The 15,854-nt window shown below is 39.8% G+C and overlaps 1 protein-coding gene across 1 annotated transcript; it reads left to right on the top strand.

Annotated features, from left to right (window-relative positions):
- The first annotated feature begins 997 nt into the window (after positions 1-997).
- On the top strand, positions 998-15,741 carry pole (polymerase (DNA directed), epsilon). Its single transcript, XM_079554606.1, has 48 exons — positions 998-1,195; positions 2,042-2,168; positions 2,838-2,918; positions 2,994-3,038; positions 3,111-3,203; positions 3,287-3,441; positions 3,502-3,646; positions 3,715-3,795; positions 3,875-3,982; positions 4,296-4,406; positions 4,475-4,560; positions 4,640-4,759; positions 4,840-4,972; positions 5,069-5,182; positions 5,328-5,540; positions 5,641-5,748; positions 5,827-5,955; positions 6,029-6,131; positions 6,254-6,400; positions 6,473-6,618; positions 6,693-6,841; positions 6,922-7,014; positions 7,346-7,648; positions 7,726-7,921; positions 8,007-8,221; positions 8,371-8,473; positions 8,547-8,627; positions 8,707-8,829; positions 8,915-9,121; positions 9,275-9,487; positions 10,015-10,158; positions 10,236-10,376; positions 10,447-10,600; positions 10,686-10,792; positions 10,862-11,038; positions 11,124-11,347; positions 11,422-11,642; positions 11,710-11,914; positions 11,990-12,163; positions 12,277-12,402; positions 13,147-13,279; positions 13,354-13,546; positions 13,615-13,743; positions 13,985-14,178; positions 14,257-14,457; positions 14,546-14,671; positions 14,751-14,840; positions 14,924-15,741. The coding sequence occupies exons 1-48, from the start codon at positions 1,125-1,127 to the stop codon at positions 15,044-15,046; spliced, it is 6,861 nt and encodes a 2,286-aa protein (XP_079410732.1). The 5' UTR covers positions 998-1,124; the 3' UTR covers positions 15,047-15,741.
- The last annotated feature ends 113 nt before the right edge of the window (positions 15,742-15,854 follow it).

Raw genomic sequence — 15,854 nt, forward strand, 5'->3', positions numbered from 1 at the left:
GGGGTAAAGGTCACTACTGTACTGCAGGAATGGTGCATAAACAGCAGCATCCAATAAGCATTTTAAGATTTAATACAAAGTTGACCTCTTGAGGCATGGTGTGTTTTCTATGATGCTCAGTGAATTAATAACTAACGATACTGAAAGATGACAGACACGCGCAACAGCTGCTATTTTGTAAACAAACCTCTGACGTTCAGTTGGGATGTGTTGACAGATCATTGGTCATAAAATAAGGACAAGTAAAGCGCTACAACTGCAAACATTTAACAAGAAGTGTTTCACTCACTCACCACTAGAAATCGTGGCTTTGCTCCGTGTTAGCAGGTTAGCCGTCAACTTTGTGGAGTTTGTTATTTCCACATAACGGTAAATCCATATTTTGAATCATAACACGTTATTCTTTGTAATTTATCGTGACGTAACAGAACTACGGCTGTTACAATAAGTCAATAGCAACGCTGCTTAATAGACATGCCACCTTTGTAAATAAGACAGCCACCTACCACGTCAGCCCCAGGCCAGTCCCAGCCCCCTGCCCTGTCGCCTCTGCAGCTGCGCCCTCCCCACAAAGTAAACACATGTGCAAAGGGCAGAGGTGTCACTCTGTCTGCTATTTACGCAAACCGTTCAAATTATGATGCGCTTCAGAGAAAAATAAATAATGATGCACTTTATTCTATACTATACTATCTATACTATACTATACAGCAGATTAGGGTCTTAAATATAACATATTTAAATAGGTAAGGGATATAATCTGGCTTCAAGTTCAGTGAACACTATAAAATGAAACGTGAGATTGATTCAGTTGGATATTTTATAAAGTCATTTCATTTTAGTGATTTATTTTGGAGAATCCACTTTTTAAGCATCCTGCACATTGATGTAGAACAAAGTTGTGCAGAACTCTTGGCACAGCATCTGACTTCATAACAATCTTTGTACTTCCGGTTTCAATCTCGCGGCAAATCCAGACCGCGCCAAAATAGGAAAACAACATCGTGAGGGGGAGAGCTGAATTCAAGTTGTAGTCGACTTTTACATGCAATAGTTTGACAGCAGATACACTGTTGTGTGGTCAAGGTTTTACTTTTTTGATGTATGTTGGCAAGTAGAGCAACATGGTTCTTCAAAACAGTGGACGATATAAATCTGACCGAGGAGGACAAAGTGGCGGAGATCAGGAAAACCAGTATGTCACATCTGCTTTCTTTTTCTTTGTAACTTTATGTAATCTGCAGCAATTGTGTGGTTTATTATATTGTGAGTGTAATCATGACATTAATGTTTATTAATGCAAGTAATGTTTGCACCAAACGACACAAACTATGCACTATGTTTGTCTCAGGACAGTTTACTTTACTTAACTGTTACAGATAATTGCCTGATATCAACGTTTACTGTTAACATTTTTGGGAAATAGTAACTTTAAAAAGTAAAGTTTCTCAATCTATTTCACTTACATCTGCATGAAATCGCAGCTACAAACACCACAGTTTCTAGAAGAAAATAAGGTTTTGTTCAGATCTATTTTTCTAATAAAAAATCCAACATCCCCTCTGAAAAAATCTCAAACTAATGTGTCAACATAACAAGTCCATAAAGTTAAACCTGGCTCTATTTATATTTCTGTCTCCAAAAAAACAAGCAGTTTTGGCAATTTTTATGCATAATAGGCCTTATTTAAAATAAACTTGCAATACATTTTCCCTTCATTTATGTATGACTATAATTTACAGCTACAATTTTTCACCTTAATTGTTAAAAGTAAGTATTTAATAATATAAGTAAGTAAGTAAATAAGTAAAGTTTACATGTGTTTTCACAGACCTATAGTTTAAGTGCTATGGTTAATATATTATCAAACAATCGCATCTTTCTATTTAATGATTCTTGGGGCTCAATAAGCAAATTGAATTCACTTTGATTTAAATCTCTTTGCTTCCACTGACCGACTGCTGAATGTTCTGTTGTATGTATTATTACAAACCCATAGAGCTTAAGGTACTAAATATGAAATACTTTGACCTTCTCTTAGGGATGATGGGTCGGCTCTCAAGAGACTGGAGCAGAGTCAGTTCACGGATGAGATGGACGCTCGGTTCGGATTCGACAGGTTCAAAGAACCAGGCGAGAAGACCGGCTGGCTCATAAACATGCACCCAGTACGTCTGAACGGGTTCAGCATTAGGGCTGCACAATATTCCACCAAATTATCATTATCACAGGGTTCACAAAATCAGATTCAGAAAACTATTGATCCAAAGAGGCAATTCAATTGTTGTAAACCTCACTGAAATCATCTACATATTATTTGCTATCACAGCCTAAACCAAAAAGAAATGGTAACGCAAACAAGCGGAACAGGTTGGCAATAGGCAATCACGATAATGACTATATCGACTTATTGTTCAATAAATAACAGATAAAGAATACATTTCATTACATTACATCGTCCGTACAATTATTATTATTTTTTTTTTTACAATTCCTCAATATTTTTTCTTTCTACTATACTTTTCTGCTTCAATATATCGAAGTTTAGTCCTGATCTTAATTCATTACATTTTAGCCTTGTCCTTTTTTGGTCTTGTTTTTGACACAATTAAACAACAAAAGTGCCTGTGTTTTTGTTTTGGTTTAGTCGAACATTCTGTGTTGAAAAGATTTGGTAAAATACTGCAAGATGGCAATGAAATGTCGCAGTTATTTTCTCATATTGTGCCACCTTTTCACCACGTGTGATCATTTCATCCATCCGTGACTTTTGCAGCCCAAAGGAACCAAATAAATAAATAACTTACCCGCAGTAACAGATTTTCTACACCCCTTAGGCCGAGATCCTGGATGAAGACAAGAGGCTGGTTAGTGCTGTGGACTTTTATTTCATCGAAGAAGATGGGAGCAGGTTCAAGGTGCGTAACAAATGGCATATAATCAATCATTTCGCTAGAGAAAATTATGACTTTATCACATTTCCATTTTTCCAGGTTGCCCTTCCTTTCAAGCCATATTTTTATGTTGCAACTAAAAAGGTCAGTGGTAAAGTTTTATTTCCTTTTACACACAAAATAGGTTGGATTAACAAGTGTGTGCTTTAACTGCAGAATTGTGAGAGGGAAGTCATCTCTTACCTGTCGAAAAAGTTTCAAGGAAAAGTAGCAAAGCTTGAAATCGTTCCCAAAGAAGACCTTGATTTGGTGAGCTTTTTTTTTTAATGGTATTTTGCATCCACGTACGTACTCAAGAACAAATGCTGAGTTGTGTGTTCCACTGTGTCCAGTCTAACCACCTTGTTGGGCTGAAAAGAAACTACATCAAGCTGGCGTTCAACACAATGGACGAGCTGAACAAAGTCAGACGTGAGATCGCTCCAGCAGTGCGTAAAAACAGAGAGAAAGAGCAGTCCAACGATACATACACGGCAATGTTATCAAGGTAGAATCGAAGTAAATCGTCGATAAATCTTTGTGTGTATTAACATGCTATGGAATTTAGTGCATTATCAGGTGGCAGTGTGCTGTCGGTGGATGAAGAAGCGACGGCCAAAAGTATTTCCGAGCAGATCGATAACATTGTAGATATGCGGGAGTACGATGTGCCGTACCATGTCCGTGTGTCGATCGACTTGAAGATCCACGTGGTAAGGATTTAGAAGTTACTTTGTTTAACTCAAGCAACACTTCTGCATAAATCTATTGTTGTTTTCAGGCCCACTGGTACAATGTTCGATACAGAGGCAGCTCTTATCCTCCAGAGATTGTACGAAGAGATGATCTCGTGGAGCGGCCTGTATGAGGATTTGCGTTACGTTCACATTACAATGGATATCTTTCTATTCGCTTTATAACAAGGCTGTCTATTTGTGTAGGATCCTGTTGTTTTGGCCTTTGACATAGAGACCACCAAACTGCCACTGAAATTTCCAGATGCGGAGATGGATCAAATTATGATGATTTCATATATGATTGATGGTCAGGTATGTTACATTGCCTTATCCTATAGGTGGCAGTGGCATTTTTATGCACTCGTAATCATAGCTCAAGAAGATAATTGTTTGGATTTACCAAAGATCTGCTTCACACCTCATTAACACATAAAAGAGTAAACAGAAAACCTTTCTCTGTGATTTCTACAGTTTGTCTTGTAAACAGAGTCGGCGTTTAAGCTGCTCAAGACGTTAGCATGCTACCAGTTAGCAACTGTCAACACGATAAACACATGATTAACACTGAAAAGTGTTATTGTACATTGTTTTTTGTGTCCTTTACACCTTGTTTTTCTCAACAAAGGGATTCCTTATCACAAATAGAGAGATTGTTTCAGACGACATTGAGGATTTTGAGTTCACTCCTAAACCGGAGTATGAGGGTCCCTTTACAGTCTTTAATGAGGATGATGAGGTACGTCTTCCTCTCTACAGGATCCAAACACCTTGATATATGTTTTGTAACCTAGATTGTGTCTGTAGGTTGCACTACTTAAGCGGTGGTTTGATCATGTTCAAGAGACAAAACCAAACATTTTTGTGACCTACAATGGAGACTTCTTTGATTGGTAGGATTTTTATCGCTTATATTCATCATATACTATGCTGAAGAATGTTTTAGCTAATTGTGTCTTACAATGTTCACAGGCCTTTTGTGGAAACACGGGCGACTCTTCATGGACTGAACATGTACAGAGAGATTGGTTTTCAAAAGGATAGCCAGGGGGAATACAGGTCTAGTCAGGCCATCCACATGGACTGCTATAAGTATTGCTCAAACAAGAAGCGCATTATGTTTTTAAGTTGTTTCTACTTGATTTAAAACAACGTTTCACTTTATTTAACAGATGGGTTAAAAGAGACAGTTACTTGCCTGTTGGAAGCCACAATCTGAAGGCGGCAGCGAAGGCTAAACTGAGCTATGACCCTGTAGAGTTGGATCCAGAAGAGATGTGTCGTATGGCAACTGAGGAGCCCCAGGTAGGAAGCATTTCAATACTGGTTTTTATTCTAAATGTTAATGTACATTTTAGAATATGACTGGAATTCAATGCTTCTGTTATTGTTTTCTCCTAGACTTTAGCCACTTACTCGGTCTCAGATGCAGTGGCCACTTACTACCTCTACATGAAATATGTTCACCCCTTTATATTTGCTTTGTGCACAATCATTCCAATGGAACCAGATGAGGTTTGTCGAGAGAATAACCAACTATTATTACAGTGGGGGGAAAAAGTATTTGGCCAAAATCCAATACAATGTCTATGTGAAACTGACCAAATACTTTTTTTCCCGACTGTATATCCTGTGTTTAATTCTCCACGTGTTTCCTTAGGTGCTGCGGAAAGGCTCTGGCACACTGTGTGAAGCTTTGCTGATGGTCCAAGCCTTCCACGCCAACATCATCTTCCCAAACAAGCAAGAACAAGTTTTTAACAAACTGACTGACGATGGCCACGTTATGGACTCTGAGACCTATGTGGGGGGTCACGTGGAGGCACTTGAATCTGGAGTCTTCCGCAGTGACATTCCCTGTCGTTTCAAAATGGTATCCCACCCCTCGCACTATAGATCTCGTACCAGATCATTGGTAGATCTCTACCAATGATTCTAGATATTACAAAGTATGAATTGCTAATATTTTGCAGAACCCAGCTGCATTTGACTTCTTGTATCAGAGGGTTGAGCTTACGATGCGTCATGCCATTGAAGAGGAAGAGAAGATTCCCTTGGAACAGGTTACTAACTTTAATGAGGTACGTTCATTTACTTTTGATCATGTATGAAATATCTTTTATGTGATTTAACTTTGAATATTAAATGTCCATCTACAGGTTTGCGATGACATCAAAGAGAAGTTGACATCTCTAAAAGAGGTTCCTAATAGGATTGAGTGCCCTCTCATTTACCATCTGGATGTTGGTGCCATGTATCCAAATATTATTCTTACTAACCGCCTCCAGGTACACAATATCAGAAAGATCTTCTCAGTTGAAAAAGTCAAGTTTTTAACATTCAAATATGTACCATTTGTAGCCGTCTGCAATGGTTGATGAGGCCACTTGTGCTGCGTGTGACTTCAACAAACCCGGAGCCACGTGTCAGCGAAGGATGGCCTGGCAGTGGAGAGGGGAAATCAGTCAGTTCTACCACACAATCATATTGTTATCACAATGCAAAAATAATTGATCCTTTTAATGAATTACACATAAAACCATGATAACAGCACAAAATATTCAAGTTGTGATATTTTTGTTTTAGTGCCAGCCAGTCGTAGTGAATTTCACCGCATTCAGCAGCAGCTTGAGTCTGAAAAGTTTCCTCCATTTTTCCCCAATGGTCCCCCTCGGGCCTTCCATGCTCTGAACCGCGAGGAACAGGCCAAACACGAGAAGAAACGTCTGGGAGGTAACTTTGCTTAGTTACTCTGCAATATACAGATTTTTTTTCCCTTGAGCTAAAATGTTTTTTTTATGACAGACTACTGTAAGAGGGCATATAAGAAGATCCATGTTACCAGACTGGAAGAGCGAGTCACCACCATCTGTCAAAGAGAAAATTCCTTTTACGTTGATACAGTGAGGGCCTTCAGAGACCGACGATATGATTTCAAAGGACTTCACAAGGTACTTTTGACCTCCATTCTTACAATGTACCAGAACTGCTATTGGGGCTAAACTCTTGACGGATTTTATTGAAGGTGTGGAAAAAAAAGCTGTCAGCGGCACAGGACAGTGGCGATGCAGCTGAGGTGAAACGCTGTAAGAACATGGAGATTTTGTACGAATCTCTTCAGCTGGCTCACAAGTGCATTCTCAACTCTTTCTACGGCTACGTCATGAGGAAAGGGTACGAGTTGCTCCTAGTGGTTTTCTTACAGTTCTGCCAAACAGTACGTAACGTTTATTTTACCTATGCCCTTTCTGTAGGGCACGCTGGTACTCCATGGAGATGGCTGGCATTGTGTGTCACACTGGCGCCAACATCATCACTCAGGCCAGAGAGCTCATCGAACAAATAGGGTGATTGTTATCTCAATAATTTGATAGAATTACTCGAATGACCACTTAAGCCTGGCTTTGTTTATCTTAATGCTGCACTTTCATGATTGTGCTGATGTCTGCCACTGCTATATTATTATATCCTCTACTTGTAATTGGTTTGAGCCAGACCAGTGTGACTAAATTAAAGTAGTCGAATAATAATTGATTGAATTTCAAATTGAGAATCACCTTTGAACCAATCATATGTGAAAATTAGTACCGGACCACCAGACAAAAATATTACAAATTACAAAAATCCTCAATGTTGACCCAGAATAGAAAGTAAATGTTACTTTTCTCGCCCTCTTAGGAGACCCCTGGAGTTGGATACTGATGGTATCTGGTGTGTCCTTCCCAACACTTTTCCTGAGAACTTTGTAGTGAAGACGAGCAATGAGAAAAAGCCTAAGGTGACCATCTCGTATCCTGGGGCCATGCTGAACATCTTGGTAAAGGAAGGATTTACTAATAACCAGTACCACGAGCTGGTGGACCCTGCGTCTCTCTCCTACGAGATTAAGTCAGAGAACAGCATCTTCTTCGAAGTGGATGGACCATATCTCGCCATGATCTTGCCCGCCTCTAAAGAGGAAGGCAAAAAACTGAAGAAAAGGTACTTGCGACGAGGTTGTGATCTGTGCTGATGAGTCATTTCATTCAGATGTAAACAGTTTTATATTTTGTGTGAAGGTACGCTGTATTTAATGAAGATGGCTCTCTGGCTGAGCTCAAAGGCTTTGAAGTAAAAAGGAGGGGTGAACTACAGCTCATTAAGATCTTTCAGTCTTCAGTGTTTGAGGCTTTTCTCAAAGGCACAACTCTAGAGGAGGTTTATGCTTCTGTGTCCAAAGTGGCAGATTACTGGCTGGACGTACTCTACAGCAAGGTCAGAGATATTTTCATTGTTTTTTCTGTTTCTAATTAAAACCACACAGCAATAACTGATGCACTAATGTACTTCTTGTGAACAGGCGGCTAATATGCCAGATGCAGAGTTGTTTGAACTGATTTCAGAGAATCGTTCGATGTCTAAGAAGCTGGAGGATTATGGAGGACAGAAGTCCACGTCCATTAGCACAGCGAAACGACTTGCTGAGTTTCTGGGAGACCAAATGGTGAAAGACGCTGGTTTGAGCTGCAGATTCGTTATCTCACGGAAACCTGAAGGATCCCCTGTAACTGAGAGGTTGGTCTTTCATTACTTGAAAATTAATTAAGCAATCGAATTAAAAGTATCCAATGAAATTAAATCCATCTGGTTGTTTTATATGATCCATTATTTATTTATAAAGCACTTTTAAACAACCGTGACCCTGATGTATTTGCTTCTTTTAGGGCGATTCCTTTAGCCATCTTTCAAGCAGAGCCAAGTGTCAGAAAACATTTTCTCAGGAAATGGTTAAAAATGCCAAGTTTACATGACTTGGATATTCGCTCGGTTTGTAAAAACAAAACAATCATGCAATATTGTTAGAGTAGATTACAATAGTTAATAACCTTATCCCTTACAGATTGTCGACTGGAATTACTACATAGAAAGACTGGGCAGTGCGATTCAGAAAATCATCACAATCCCAGCTGCTCTTCAACAGGTGCGGGAAGAAAAGCTTTGATCTAGAGACATGTCTATTCTTTGCAGATATTTGAATGTGTTGTAATTTTGATTATAAGGTGAAGAACCCTGTTCCAAGAGTCAGGCATCCAGACTGGCTCCATAAAAAGCTCCTGGAGAAAAATGACATCTACAAGCAAAAGAAAATCAGCGAGTTGTTTACGAGTGAAGGCAAGAGACAGGTATGTGCCTTTTTTCATAATACAAGGATTATTTGTTTTTAAATCTACACATGGGTTATAATTTACATTCAACGTGTCTTTTCAGGTGGCTCATCAGCCCCTGAACGAAAGACAGACTGCCGACATTGAGGATTTTGGGATGCCAAAACCCATACAGCCAGCCGTTGTCATCAGCACAAAAAGGAAGCGGTGCTCACAGGGTGAGGACAGTCAAGTGGAGTCGCAGGACCTGGACCTGACACAGTCCTGGAGAGAAATACTAGGGCCTCCTCCACCCATGGGCTCCACAAAGGTAAACATGGACAATTTCTAATTAGGATTCAGCAATTGTGTTTAATGACTCATTGGATTCAAGAAAACGGGAGGAATGCTGTGAAATCTGTTTTGAAAATGTTCTTGATATTTATTTATGCCTCAAATTACTTACGGATATGTTGCTGAATAGGAACAGCATCTGGTTTGGATCCGATACCATAAGAAGAAGTGGGAGCTGCAGCTGAAACAGAGAAAGGAGAGGAAAAAGAGGCGGCGGCTGCTGGATGGAGAGGCTCAGTCGACAGGGGGCGGAGTGATCAGAGGTGGACCTGCCACTGGACTGGGAAGTTTTCTCAGAAGGACGGCCCGCAGCATCTTAGACATGCCATGGCAGATTGTGCAGGTATTTAAACATAGAATAAAGAACATATTTAATAGTGAGAGTAAAGATAATCGTTCACCACATTCTAGATTGTCATGTCATAATTTCAGTAGGGCCCTATGCAGCTCAATGGGAGAGACAGTTTTGGGATCAAACCTCTACAGTAAATCTACAATTATTGATCCTGATAATTATTTGAAAATGATTGGATTCACGAACCTGCCATATCTTATGGTTGAAAGTCCTTTCATCTGACCAACATCAAGCACATCATTTTGAATATTGTCTTCTTTTTTGGACACCTTTATGAGACGGTAATCTGCCCTCAGTTCATATGTGCTGAGAGACAGGACGTTGAATTGAACTTTGGGAATTTTTTTGGTTTTTTTGGATTGGTCCAGCCATGTGAGATATAAGCCATAAACAAAGTCAATAATTACCATAGTTACCACAATAGAATTCTTATGACGTAAAGTTGAGTTGGTGCAGTTGTTCAGAATGTTGTGATGTCTCGTGAACGCGACCCATAAATGTTTTCTTCTCTCCAGATTGCAGAAACCAGTCACCCCGGCCTCTATAAGCTTTGGGCGGTGATCGGGAATGACTTGCACTGCATGAAGCTCAATATCCCACGAGTATTTTATGTCAATCAGAAAGTGCCAAAGCAGGAGGAGGGTTCCTCTTACAAGAAGGTGTTGTAAATCAATCACAAACACTAATTCAGTGCAAGTACATAAAAAGTACTAAGTTGTTGTTTTTTTTGCGCCAGGTGAACCGCATGCTCCCTCGATCCAACATGGTGTATTACCTCTACGAGTACTCGGTACCAGAGGATATGTACCAGGAGCACATCAATGAGATTAATGCAGACCTCTCTGCTCCCGATATCGAGGGAGTCTATGAAACACAGGTATATTGTTAGGTCTACACATATTCAGGTTTTTACTTATTGGTAAATGTCTTTATTTTCTTACTCTCAGGTTCCTCTGTTGTTTCGTGCCTTGGTGCAGCTTGGGTGTGTGTGCATGGTTAATAAGCATGTAGTTCGAGACCTTGCAGGCAGGGAGGCGGACACATATGACCTCGAGCATCTGGAGATGAGATCTTTGGCTCAGTTTAACTACCTGGAACCAGGTACTGCATATTTGAAATGTAATAAAATATTACGTGTGCTTCAAAATCTAAGACATGCGGATGACCAGAGCCTTTTTCTATGTAGGCAGTGTCCGTCATATGTATTTGTATCATCATAGCCAAGGCCACAAAGCTCTGTTTGGTCTATTCATCCCATCTCAGCGTAAAGCTAGTATTTTCATCTTGGATACAGTAAGTAACATTAGTATTCATGTTTTTCCTCTAGAATTACACTACTAAATAACATTATGATTCCATAAGGTCCGGAGCAACCAGATGCCCAACCTGACTAACTTGTACACTGCTGAGCGTACTGTACTCCTGGAGAAAACGACAGAGGAGCTGCTGCCTCCAGAGAAACATAACTTTGAGGTTCGAGCCGAGAGCGATGTAAAGGCCATCCATCGTGCTTTGCAACGCATACTGCTGCAGTACAAGGTAAGTCAATACATTTTTGTTAATGGTAAATAATTCTTTATTGTCATTCTGTTCTAGTACTTGAATACTTGATACTTTATGTTAGGAGGAACGTCGAGGGCCAACGCTCATTGCAGTCCAGTCAAACTGGGAGTTGCGGCGTCTGACCGCTGGGTTGTCCGTGCTGGAGGAGTTCCCGGTTGTTCCAGTGCATGTGATCGATGAGATCAACTATAATGTCCTTGACTGGCAGAGGCACGGAGCACGACGCATGATTCGACACTACCTCAACCTGGACAGTTGTTTGTCACAAGCCTTTGACATGGCCCGGTATGTGCTCTAGTATGTTTGTGCTTGTGTACATATAAAGGTGCACAATTATTTACATACCTTTGTGTCACCAGGTATTACCACTTGCCAGTAGGAAACCTGCCTCAAGATATCTCCATATTTGGGTCTGATTTGTTCTTGGCAAGACATCTTCGAAAGCACAACCACCTGCTGTGGCTTTCGCCCACATCCAGACCAGACCTCGGAGGGAAAGAAGCTGACGACAGTCGTCTGGTCATGGAAAGTGATGACAGGAGCTCCGTAGAAATCAATGCTCAGGGCTGTTACTCCACAGGTGTGTCCTTTATGGACCAGAATAACATGAATCAAATTTCTAATATGATCCTTTATTTTTTCATCAGTCTGTGTTGAGCTTGACTTGCAAAGTCTGGCAGTGAACACAATCCTCCAATCACAACATGTAAATGACATGGAGGGCGGGGCCAGTCTTGGTGTTAGCTTTGATGTGATCCAACAAGCGTCTTTGGAAGACATGATGTCAGGAAACCAAGGAACCAGTGCATTGGCGAGCTATGATGAAACTGCTCTGTGCTCCAACACTTTCAGGTTCTTTCCTTTGTTCATTAACCTCATGTATTATGTCCATTGTCTGTACTAATGTGATGCTCTGTGGCGTCACAGGATTCTGAAGAGCATGGTTGTTGGGTGGGTCCGTGAGATCACACAGTACCAGAATGTGTACGCAGACAACCAGGTGATGCACTTCTATCGGTGGCTGCACTCCCCCAGCTCTCTGCTCTATGACCCTGCGCTCCACCGCACACTGCACAACATGATGAAGAAGGTCTTCCTCCAGTCAGTGCTGCTCTACTGCTTTTTTGCATGTTTTATTCAACATTTTGTTAACTGTACACCTATGAACATAAGCATATCTAGCATACTTAAAAGAACAAATCTTCCCTTTTCAGGTTGATTGCTGAGTTCAAACGTCTTGGCTCTACAGTGGTCTATGGAAATTTTAACAGAATAATCTTGGGCACAAAAAAGCGAAAGATAGACGATGCCATTGGTTACATTGACTACATCACTAACAGGTTGGTCGAGTAAAATAACACACTTAACGCTATTTGCATCAATTACAGATTTAGGATTATACCGTATGCTGTGAAATTACATTAGACATTGAATATATGTAAATATAGTGGACCGAGTCAGTCCAGCTGAGAAGTTAATGGGCACCAACAAGTTGAATAATAACTGATTAAAACTGCCTTTTGCAGTTTCCCTCATACTTAATGTTTACAACTTTAAAACCTTGTTACTTAAATGATTATGAGTTATTTTATTAGTTACATTCAGCAGTTGCTTGGTATAAAACTGTACTATTACACATGAGTTGTCCTTAAACTGAAAACTTAACGCATACGTTACGGTGGGAAAAATAAAGCAAATATATGTGTTTTTACTTAAGAAAGTTACAAATATACTAACTCACTGTGACTTGGATAAGGAACATTAATCTGATTACTGGTTTGGAAATAGTAACATGTTAGAATACTCGTTACCAAAAGAACTGGTCTTTTTAGAGTAACGTGTTACGAGGTAACTCGTTATTGGCATCACTGCTGGGAGGATTGACCAGGGAGCCTCAATGAAGACTCTTTGAATTTAAACTTGTTGGTCTGTATAAAGTTCACAGCTTGACAACTTGTGCCTTGTTCATCTTCATATTTGTTGTCAAGTACCTGTTTTCCCTCTTGGATCGTCAATGAGCACTGTTTTTTGCTCTTGAGATCTAAGTCTTTTCTTACACTAGCCATTTGTCCTTTGACTTGCAGTATACACTCCAGAGAAATCTTCCACTCGTTGTCAATTTCATTTTCTCGATGTTGGGAGTTTTTGATGTGGATGGACCCTGCCAACTACGGAGGCATAAAGGGCAAATTGCCCTCCAGCGTCTTGTATGGCGAGGTACTTGGTTCATTAGCTTAGCCTCACCTTCTATTTTGTTCATGTAAAACATGTTTCACCATGTCCCCTTTTAGGAGGGAGCTAAACAGAACAAAACCAAACAGCAAGGAGAAGATGACAGTGACGATGACGAGGAGGAGCCGGATGAGGAAGACCAGGATGGAGAGTCTGATGAAGTCGAGGATCTTATTGAAAGCAACTGGAACATTATGCAGTACCTGCCTCAAACAGCCTCCTGTCAGAAGTACTTTCTAATGATCGTCTCTGGTAAATACACCTGTACTTCTTAGCTGTTACATATTCTATTTTCTATACTCATAAATCTTCTTTCTCAGCCTACATTGCAGCTGTGTATCACAGCATGAAAGAAGAGATAAGACGTAATGCTCCTGGAGCTACACCAATAAAACGCAGAGGTGGAAGTCAGGCTACTCAAACAGTTGTGGACTTGAGTGCTCTTCCAGGTATGTGCTTATGGATTCTTTGAGACAACAAAAGTGTATTTACTATTTGTTCAACAAGATTTTTGTCATTCTCCACGTATATATATTTTTACCAAGATATGTCCGTAAGATTTTCTCTAAAGTTTTTAACTATTATGATAATGCTTCCATCAGTTTTGAAAACTGTAATTTTCAATTGAATATTCAGTTGATTCTTTACCCTTTTTTGTATTAATATTATATTAATATTTATTTTGTTCAGGAACAATTTCTTTTTCTCAAGAATATGTGTCGGGGGAGCTGACTCAGAATATTTTTACCATCACACAAAAAATCCAGAAGAAGGTGACGGGAACCAGAAGTGTGAGCCAGCCGTCAGAGATGTTTCCCGTTCTCCCTGGATCTTACCTCCCCCTCAATAACCCAGCACTGGAGTTTATCAAATATGTTTGCCAGGTACAACAGTCACTTCATTAAAGCTAGTTCTGACTAGAGAAGATTGTCCAATGCAGTTTTCTGTTCTTATCTGCCCAGGTTTTGTCTCTGGATCCCAACATCACCAACCAAATGAACAAGTTAAAAAGAGATCTCCTGCGTCTGGTCGATGTGGGAGAGTTTTCTGACAATGCCCAGTTTCGTGATCCCTGTCAGTCCTATGTTTTACCAGAAGTCATTTGTCATCACTGCAACTTCTGCCGAGACTTGGATCTCTGCAAGGATCCTTCTATAGCACATGTAAGGCTCCCTCCACAATTTGATGATGATAATTCAATAGTTTCAATCCCTTCCTGTTTGTCACCAATGTATTAACTGCCCATTTTAGGATGGCTCAGTCTTGCCACAATGGTTCTGCTCAAACTGCCAGGCTCAGTATGAGACAGAGTCCATAGAAATGGCTCTAGTGGAAGCTCTGCAGAAGAAACTGATGAGCTACACGCTGCAGGACCTGGTAAATGTCTTTGTTATTGTCTCTTTTTAAGTCACCATGTTCTGTTTGAATAGCTGTAAATGTTTCCTTTATGATTTAGGTTTGCAGCAAATGTAAAGGAGTGAAAGAAGCCAACATGCCTCTTTATTGTAGATGTGCTGGTGATTTTGAACTCACTTTCTCATCAAAGGTGTTTTTCCTTTGTTTTTATCCAATTATGTTTCACCATATGTTTTATATTTTCTAACTTTTTTTTTTAAATCTTTTGTGCAGAATTTCTCTGAGCAAATTGCAGTATTTCAGAACATAGCGTCCCACTACAACATGAGCTTCTTGGGTGAGACCATTGAATGGATGCTCGCAATGAGTCCACATTTGAGTCAAAAGACTCATTGAAATTCACAATGTCCTTGTTTATAGTCATGGTTGTCCCTGAATGCACTTACCAAGATCAGACTTTGGATAGATTTAACTTGTTTTTTTTATTGTGTGATGATCATGTTTTTGTACAGCAGCAGTAATTACAAAATAGAACAATGTATCAAATAATTTAAAACAGACAAATGTAGTTGTGCTTCCCAGGATTAATGGGGGAAAAATTGCTAAATAAACAGAACTTTTGACGATGCTTGTTAGTTGTTACATTACACGATTACATTAGCGTGATTGGCTCAAAGACTCGACTGTCTGATAGTCTCTCAGTGTAGAATCATATTTCAGACTGTGCAATTAGACTGGTAGCTCGTCACATGACACGGGCTAACAAAACAAAGGGAATATGGTAAAGTATTTTTGTATTGTGGTCGATTATTTCCCACACATTAAGTACTCAGTATCTTGAAAGTAAAGCTGAAATTTTAAAAGACAAACGATAGATTGTATGTGGTGCTCCTTTCTCCTCTTTGTGGTAGATGTCTATCCATTAGTCTTCAGTCTTATGTCTCCGTTCGCCACTGAAACTCCTGATGCATTCACACTCCCCACAATCTTGTTAGAGAAACCATTTGATGGGAAATGTTGCCTTTATTTGATTACTACTCAGTGCTGCTCTTGGGCTCCTGGACATTTTCTTCCAGCAGGCTTAAACCTCAAAGCACTCTAGATCGAATTAATGAATGCATGTTTTTATTTAAATGTGAAATATTTATAATTATGAATTATGTTGATTCTAGGTAGTAGAGAAATGTCTTAAAAATGTAAATGA

Source organism: Gobius niger (genome assembly GCF_951799975.1).
Source record: "Gobius niger genome assembly, chromosome: 1".
Taxonomy (NCBI): domain Eukaryota; kingdom Metazoa; phylum Chordata; class Actinopteri; order Gobiiformes; family Gobiidae; genus Gobius; species Gobius niger.

Excerpts from the sequence above, each read along its gene's own strand:
- pole (XM_079554606.1), top strand. The coding sequence starts at position 1,125 with ATGGTTCTTCAAAACAGTGGACGATATAAATCTGACCGAGGAGGACAA. Across the intron at positions 3,796-3,874 it reads ATGATCTCGTGGAGCGGCCT|GATCCTGTTGTTTTGGCCTT; the intron begins GTATGAGGATTT and ends CTATTTGTGTAG. Across the intron at positions 10,601-10,685 it reads GTTTAACTACCTGGAACCAG|GCAGTGTCCGTCATATGTAT; the intron begins GTACTGCATATT and ends TTTTCTATGTAG.